We start from the raw sequence: 9,020 nt of genomic DNA on the forward strand, positions 1-9,020 counted from the left end.
TATCAGACCTGGCTGACAACCAGGGAGACTGTAATGTTGGCACTCCTGCCAAATGGTTAGGCATATCCTGGACAGATACAACAGATGCTTATATTTAAATTGGGACTAATTTGCATTTTTGTGTATTGTGGATTTTTTTAAAGCATAGTTTTAGTAATGAAAAGGAATGTGTAATTCTGAAATAGTAATACTTTCCTTTGAAAAAAACAGGTTTACTAATGGATTGCCATCTGTTCAACCCTTTGCCAGGAAATAGATTTGTCCTGCTTACTGAAAACAGTATTAGGGTGAAACTGTAGATTACACAGTGGATTTCTGAGCAGTTTAATTTAAAGTGCATGCTAGCACTTTGTTATTTCAATAAGAATAACTTTAGATTCTCCTTTTCTACTAACATTGGAATTTAAGCCATCCAGCAAACTGTATTCAGAGTACTCGGTGGGCTGTTTTGCTCTCAACTGGGCTCCAGTAAAGGTGCTTACCTCTGCTTTATGATTTTGAAACTGAGTTCATCAAGTTTCTTTTGCATAGGATTTACAGCAAGAAGCTCTCTATCTCACTTCGAAAGCTCATCTTAATCCTCTGGAAAAAACATTTGAAAAAACAAGACACTGGCCACAATCATGCTTTCAAGAGTAAAAGATTTGTAAGTGCTGGGAGCCTCTCGGAGCCTCTGGATGCAAGTCAGGAAGGACAGCCCGGCAATTCAGGTTACTGTACAGGGAGCAGTTGGACCTCTCTAACTGATGGAGCCGAAGGAGCGAAACAAATCAGAATGGTAAGTTACTCTCCTCTGAAACCCACGGAAATCTAATAACATTTCTGCGGAGCCTTATTACAGGCACAAGCGCCCTGCGAGGGAGAGGACCAATTTTTACAGCCTGGAGGCAAAAGTTGAATTTTAACAGAACTTCAGGATTTCAGCACCTTCTTACATTACCTCGGAAAGGTTACTGACACAGTGTCAAGGCTAGCAGAACACCGACCGCTCTCCCTACCCGGACCAGGTAGTTGTCCGCAGGAGTACGCAGACGCGCTCTTCTGTAGGGTAACATCATTAACGCCAGCGAACAGACAAACTGCAGTCACTGCCTCGCACAGACACACACACACGCACACCCCGCCAGCCCCCCAAAACGCCGCATTTTGCCAACGAACGACTGTCTCCTCGGGAGGTGCGAGCTCCCAAATCGCTGCCGGGAACGGCCGGCCGGAGCCGCTGGCCCCACGGCGCGCACGCCCCGCCGAGCCACCTGCGGGGGCGGCTGCGCGGGGGCCCGCGACGCCGTGCCACGGGGACGGGCGCCCGAGGGGGAGCCCCGCAGGGCGGAGGCGGCGGACCCGCGCCGAGCAGCGTCCCCGGCGCCCGGCGGAGCGGCGCGGAGCGGAGCGCTGGCCGCGGAGCCACATCCCGCGCCCGCGGCAGCGCCGCGCTCCCGCCGGTGGGATGCCAGCCCAAAGCCCTGCCTCCCCTGCCGGGATAAAGTTTTATTTCGTCCTTTTTATCCCTTCTCCTGCCTCCTACCTGAGCCCCGCGGGGAGGCGCGTCCCTGCTGCCCTCCGCCACAGCCGGCGGCGCCGGCCCCACGCACCGCGGGGCCGGGAGAGCCGCCGCCGCGGCAGCGCCCGCCGCGCTGGGGCAGCGGGGGAAGACCCCGCGCTGCGCCGCGGCGGACCCCCGGGCAGTGCGCGGGGCGGCCGGGGCGGCCGGGGCGGCGGGGCGAGGGAGCGGCGGCAGGGCGGGAGCGGCGGCAGCCGCGCTTACCTCTGTCCAGCGTGAGCGGCTGGACCGCTGTCAGTGTCGCCATGTCTGCGGCGGGGCTGGAGCCCGAGTGACGCGCGGCTCCGGCACCGGCGTGGAGTGCGGGGAAGGGCGGGGAGGAGGCTGGCAGGGAGAGGGGGCGGAGGAGGAGGGTGGCTCCGTGGGAGGAGGAGGCGAGCGGGGCGGAGAAGGTGCCCAGGGAAGGGCGGCCCGCCACAGACGGGGCGCCGCGATGCTGCGGGCGCAGGGCGGCCCGGCGCGGCCCGGCGCGGGCTGCCGGCATCGTTGCGGCGCTGGAGCCGGGCCCGGCGGGAGGCCCCCGGCTTGCTGCGCCCGCCTCGGCGCGCAGCCCCGGAGCCCGCAGGGGCCGAGGCGGCCCGGGCCGTGCGCGGGGGTCGGGGGCCGGTCGCCGCCGGTCCCACCGCCCTGGGGTTGCCGCAGCAGCCGGCGGAGGGAGAGACGAGGGGTGAGGGCCGCGAGCTCCGCAGCGCCGCAGGGCGGGGAGGACGGGCGGGGGCTGGATCCGGCGGCTCGGCCTCGCCTGGGCCGGGGGCGGTGGGGCGTGCCGTTCCGCCCCGTCCCGGGGCTGGGAGGCTGGTCAGCGGCAAGCAGGGGACGGTGCGTCTGGGTGAGGCGCTGTTCCCAGGGCTGCCTGCGAGGGATGGATGCAAGGGATGAAAGTCGGAGCGCAAAGCCGGGAGGGGAGGTACCAGGCCCCCGGGCAGGGCCTCAGCCGAACAGACGTGTCTCAGATCGACCCAGATGCGGTCCGGCCGTCATCTCTTTCTTAACTGCTGGATGCGGCCCGACCATCCTGAGGGGACCCAGCACCTCTTGTAAGGCACACCCAGCACGTCTCCGCAGCGTGGGGTCCAGTCCTCACATGTGCGGAGCAAGAGGTTGGGCATGGACATGTGGTGGCTGCCTCCTGCAGATCAGCTGCAGCTTGTGTGAGCTTGGAGGCCTCCACAGAAGACCATCTGTGAAGGTGGAGCATCGCGCTACAGCTTGGTGAGGTTTACAGGCAGCCCTTTAGTTGTCTACCCTCATCCTTCACGTGAAGTGGAAGGAACCCGGTCAGCTGCTGCCCGAGAAAGGTGTGGCAGAGTCCCACAGAGTTTCTGCGGCCTTCCCTACCTGGGACAACGGTGTGGAGGAATGACTGAGCAAAGAACGGTGGCCTCTTTGACTCTTGCCTGTGTAGTACCTGCAGTCTTCTATTTGCCCAAGGAGCGCTGGGATGGGATGGAGCATCACTCCGAAGAGGAAGGTGGCATTCTTCTCCTCACCCATCGGGATCTGACAAACCGCAGGGGACTTGAAAGTGCAGCAGTTCGAGGTTACACATCAATAAAATCTTTCAACTGCAAGGATATTTAAGCACTAGTACAGATAATTAAGGAAACTGTGTAAATTTTGCCATTAAAAGTTTTCAGAGCAGATTAAAAATACATTTGGCCGTTGTAAAATTAGGCAAGTTTAAACAATGTATATGAACTACCCACTTCTTACAATAAACTGAATTCAGCACAAACTTCTCTAATTAATAAACAATAAACAGTAGCCCATTTGGGTATCTTGACAAGAAAATGTTTCATTTGGCTAAAATACCAGCCGACAAATCAGTTCCTGCAAGCAGTCAGTTTTTAAGATCAAAGTTAACATAAGGATTTTTATTATGCAGATTTTATGTACTTGCATAGCAGCTGGATTAACATAAATTATAACAGCTCTTCTTAAGTAGTCACATTACTGTGTGTTGGATTCATAGTCCTGAACAGAGAAAAAGTACACATTTGGAGCTATAACAGCCTAATGTGACAACTCTCAAACTGTTACGACACTTGAAAAAAATCTATTACAGATATAAAAGTGTATTTAAATAATATTAAAAGCAAGGTGCCACGTTAATTAGCCACCCAGGTTGTTTTCCATGTAGGACTTCATAACCCTCAGACTTGCTCTTTTAAACTGTCATCTTGTGAAAAGACATTTTGAAGCAAAATACAGTTATAACAGTAACTTTTCCATTAGTAAGTATGTGATGTTAATGTCAAATATGTAACTTTTTAGAAACACATAACTGCAGAAAAATCAATGTTTGGGTGTGAGCAGGGTGCCTGTGTAAAGCAATATTCTTGTTCTGGGTTTATCCTTTTTTATCTACTGCTGGTCAGATTTCATGTGCTCTGCCACAGGGGCCAATTGGCACTTGGATGAGAGAGTTGAATGGGAGTATTAGCTGCACTCAAGGAAGATGAAAAGCGGCATTTGCTTAAATTAAACATTTCCTAATCAGCATAGCTGCATAGTTAATGCTCGAGAAGGTTAAAGAGTTATCTTAGGAATACTTTAAGCGACTGAACAGGCAAAATTTCAGAAGTTGTCCAGCTGAATTCAGCAACTGGAGAAAGGGGGTGGAATGAAGCAGGGAGCTGTGCAGTAACTCTTGCCTATTCCCAGAAGAGAGTGGACTTCATAGCAAAAGTTAGCGGTGAGAGGAAGAGTGCTAGCCAGCCTGCCATCTTGGAAGGTGGTCCTTGGAAGGAAGAACCAGATGCTTTAGACAGAAGCAACTGGTCTGACTCCCAGTCTACTTGTTGATTCTTTGGAGCTTTTAATTCAATATCACATGATGTTTACTGAACTAATGAAATTAAACTGAAGTAACAGATTTTATATTGTATGGACTAGAAACTGGCTTACTGACACTTCTTCAACGTGATGTCGGTGGTCAGGTGCCAGTGAACAAGGCTGTTGCTGACAGGATGCCCAGAAACTTTTTCTGGCTAAATTTTTAAACAAAATTTAGTTTTTTTCAAAGATCTAAAATGTGGCTATAGAGGCTTCAGGGGCTATGTTTTTTAGATAACACAGGTTATAAAAAAAAAAAGTCACCATGAAAATGGGTAAACCGTGAAACAAATTGACCAGAGAGGCTGTGAAATCTTCATCGTTCAAGGTTTTCAAACCTGACTGGGAAAGGACTCGGGCAACCTGCTCTTACTGTGAAGTTAGCCCTGCTTTGAGCAAGAGGTTGGACTGGATATTCTTCAGGTCCATTTCAACCTAAATTATTCTATAGTTCTCTAACAAATTGTTCAAATTACTGGTAAGAATTCTCTGAATAGCTGCACTAAATTGTTACATTTAAGAAACGATACATTTTAATGCTGCAGCAAGCAAGTGATGAAGAATGCTGTGGTTACTTTCCAGGTTTGGAGATTGTTTTTGGGAAGAGTGTTCTTACATATCAGTCTCAGCATTAAGTTCTTAGAATCATAGAATCATTTGGTTGGAAGAGACCCTCAAGATCATCGAGTCCAACCATTCACCCTGCACTGTCAGGGTCCCTAAACTATGTTCCTCAACACCAAATCTACACGGTTTTTAAACACCTCCAGGGATGGGGACTCTACCACCACCCTGGGCAGCCTGTTCCAATGCTTCACAACCCTCTCTGTAAAGAAATTTTTCCTGATATCTAACCTAACCCGGGCGTAACTTGAGGCCGTTCCCTCTCGTCCTGTCATTCATAATGTGGGAGAAGAGACCGACCCCCATCTACCTACAACTTCCTTTCAGGTAATTGTAGAGAGCGATAAGGTCCCCCCTGAGCCTCCTCTTCTCCAGACTAAACAGTCCCAGCTCCCTCAGCTGCTCCTCACAGCACAAGTTCTTTAAACCCTTCACCAGTTTTGTTGCTCTTCTCTGAACCCGCTCCAGCACCTCAACGTCCTTCTTGAAGTGAGGGGACCAAAACTGGACACAGTACTCAAGGTGTGGCCTCACCAGTCCTGAGTATAGGGTGTGACGTTGCCAAAAGGGCTAATGTCATCCTCGAATGTGTAAAAAGAGAAATGGCAAATAGAACCAGGGAAATGATTTTTCTAGTGTGCGTAACATACATAAAACGACTGGAGTATTGTGTGCAGATATGGTGTTTGCCTTTCCAGATGGGAAATCAGGTTTGACATGAGGTTTAAGGACCTCAGTCAAAGCTTATCAAAGAAAAGGGTAAGAAGGAGGTAAATCACTGGGTGTAGGTCCATGTATATGGAAGAGGCGTGTTAGTGGAGGGATTTAGAGTCTTTAAATTTATAGTCTTACGACATAAGGTGAACCTGTGGCTGGAAGTTTAACAAATTCAACCTTGAGTAAGATGTACTGTTCCAGCAATAAGGATAACATAGGGACCAATTACTCACTGCTGCTTGAAATCTTAACGAAAATCAGAGGTCCTTCTAAAAGGCTTGCTTTGATCTAACTTCTAAAGAAAAATAGAACGGCTGAGGTATTCAGGAGGTTAGATGAGATAATGATTGGGATCTATTACTCTCATGGCTTTTATGACCCTTTGGCTTCCCTTAAGAATTGGTGCTACAAGGGCCGGAAAGTTATTTCTACGCAGCGCAATGCAATGCAGAAGAACCCAGCACAGCTCAGTACGTGCGTGGCTGCCAGAGGAGCACAGTCTCCCCTTGCCCTAAATTTTGCACGGGATAATTATCTATGATGCTGCCCCATGACCGGAGTACTGTGATAAATGCAGCTATTCGTTTCGGTACCAGAGCCACCTCTAACAGAGATGGAAGCCCTGTTTCTGGTGGCTACAGAGATGTGTGGCAAGAGGCCATACCACACTGGCACAGCTAAATCTGTGTTTATGTTACACAGCACTGTTTTATGCCCTTTAGCTGCATTCTGGATATTGTTCATTGGACTAAATGTCTTGTCAGGGCTAAATTTCACCTTGGGTACTTACATTTGGGTTCCTACCTGCCTTTCCCATGAAATTCGTTTGCTGCAGGAGTCTTCACATCCAGCCTTACATTGGAAAGTTTTTTCAGCAGCTGCTTTATTTCACCCCGAGGCTACAAAATAGATGATTTCTATCATATGCTATAGTTGTATCTTGTTTATGCTTCTTTTTATTAAATGCGATGTGTTACTCCACTGCTCTTGTATCAACTTGATGGCTCTCGGGAATGCTGTGCACTCTATTTGCAGGACGATCAGCTGTATCAGTTTTTCTCCCATCAAACACAGTTTGATTACGTTTGCCTATTGCATGAAACTCCAGGTTATTTCAGAGAAGACTCGAGGTACAGAGAACTTTTGAGACCCTAGATCAGACCTTAGCACTCATTCAGAACATGCATTCAGCCTTTTCTCTTTTTTGTGCTGATCATTGACTTCGCTTTTGCCTTGCACTTCAGCACAACTCAAAGCAGAGATTGCAGTTGTGTTGTAATACGGGCTATGAATTCTGAAAAGACTGAGGATTTTTGTCATCATTCAGATTTGCTTTTTGAATGGCATTTTGCATCTACAGAGGAAAGAATCCTTCCTTTTTTAAAATTCATTGGTTATTTCCATGCAGTTTCCATGGCAGAACTTACTATTTGAGACATCTAACAGTTTAACAGAAGTCTGTTTATTGGGCAAAGAGTTTTGGGCATCAGTTTTCCATAAGAAATGTGATTTAGTGTTGTCTGAGAACTATATGCATTACTCCCATGTACAGTTCATGTTGTCCCAGAAGAGCCATGCTATCTCAAATAATGTTTCAGGTAAGCTGGAAGGTCCTACTACAGGTGCACAGCTGTGTATAGTTGAGTACTTTTCCACTGTACAACTCTGTACCACAGGATCGTACTTTCCTACAGGACTCAATTTACATTTCGATGTCATATAATGGATTGCTTTTTGTAAATAGTGCGATTACTGTTTTCCCAAACACTGAAACCACTTTGGTCTTTAAAAATACTTTTTTTTTTTTTTTTTTTTTTTTTCAAGATTCAACTCCAGTTGACAAGAGGGAGAACAGAATCTAACTTTGCTGAAATTCTCCTAGGGCTACATTCAAATTCAGGTGGACAGTCTACTCAGTCCAGTTGCTGGTAAGCTCACATTTTCTGATTGGGGAACTGGGCTATACCTTGGCGGACAGGGTCCACCCTTTTCTTTTAGGCAGGAAGGCAGTTCAGAAGCAGTTACAAATCAGACTTTCAATCCATTATCACCCTTGGATATCCTGAATTCAATCTGAAACTTGAATCTGTTTCCCTTTGTTACCATTACTTACCTATTTTGACTGTTTTAAGGATCGAGTCTTGACATAAAGTTTGTCAGTACTGAGGACCTTTGAGAAGAGCGTAAATTACCCTCTGTGAGGCCACAGACATCTTCAGTTAGCTAGTTTAATGCCAGTTCAGGCTTTGTCTGCAAGTGCTGTACCTGTAGACTTAACATACCCATGATGCATGAATTCACACAGTGTTTTTAGTTATTTGAGCAACTGAACAAAAACATTGATTTGCCCTTGTCACAGAGCAGCAAAATGAATTGTCCACCTATCTTCTTTGTCTAGTCTATTAATACGCATTTTGGATAGAATTTTTGGATCAATATGATTTCTTAACAGGAACCCTTTGAGTGAAAAAAAAAAAAAAGTAGACTTGTCCATGGGAATATGTCTATTGATTGTGGCTCACTGGGTTTCTCATTGTTTCCATCAAAACCTTCCTATACGGGGTGATGACAGAGAAAAAACATGTGGTCATGAAATAGATACTTACTTTAAAGGAAATTAAAATAGCAGAACATATAATTTTAAGTAGTATTAGAATTATCAGTGGTGAACTAATAGTGATAGGTGCATAGTCAAGTATATAGGTGTAGGGAAAAAAAAGAAGTGCAAGGACAAACCACAATTCCATAAAATTGCCCCAGCTAATTGATTTGGGAGTGTGAGCAGTGCAACAGATAACACTGGCTATCAACCTTGTATTTACTGAAACTGTTAGTCCTGTGTTAATTTTCGTGTGAGATCAGTGACATTATGCTATGCATTTGAAAATGGGTGGGACCTTGATTACAAGGAGTTATTGTAATTAACTCTGATTTTAGTATACTCTGTAAGTACCTTTTGGAGCCATAAAAATTAAAATATGATTAAAAAGCCCTTTTGGGATCTAAAGTGCATTTTCAGATTTTAATTAGGAAGTGAAGAAAAGCAAGGTGCTTGCAAAACTGATGTGATTATAGATAGATGAGGTTTAAGATAAGTTTAAGTATTATCTGAAATCATCGGTTACCCGATTAAGCTACACAGATAACCAGGTTTGTCAATCTGAGGATTAAAAAGCACCAACAAACCAATGAAGAATAAAAAACTGGCAACTTGGAGAAAAAGTGTTGTGACTAAAACGAAACTCAGCAGTATTTCTGTTTCAGTCCTGCTTTTTATTAAAAA

The 9,020-nt window shown here is 46.9% G+C and overlaps 1 protein-coding gene across 1 annotated transcript in view; it reads right to left on the reverse strand.

Moving 5' to 3' along the window:
- LIN7A (lin-7 cell polarity scaffold A) overlaps positions 1-2,045 on the reverse strand; it is a 49,403-nt gene extending 47,358 nt beyond the window's left edge. The window contains exon 1 of the mRNA XM_086610286.1: positions 1,766-2,045. Within this exon, the coding sequence (XP_086466412.1) occupies positions 1,766-2,045 (280 nt within the window). The remainder of the gene's footprint in view (positions 1-1,765) is intronic.
- Positions 2,046-9,020: the final 6,975 nt, after the last annotated feature.

The sequence above is a fragment of the Tauraco erythrolophus genome, chromosome 4, assembly GCF_009769465.1.
Source record: "Tauraco erythrolophus isolate bTauEry1 chromosome 4, bTauEry1.pri, whole genome shotgun sequence".
NCBI lineage: Eukaryota > Metazoa > Chordata > Aves > Musophagiformes > Musophagidae > Tauraco > Tauraco erythrolophus.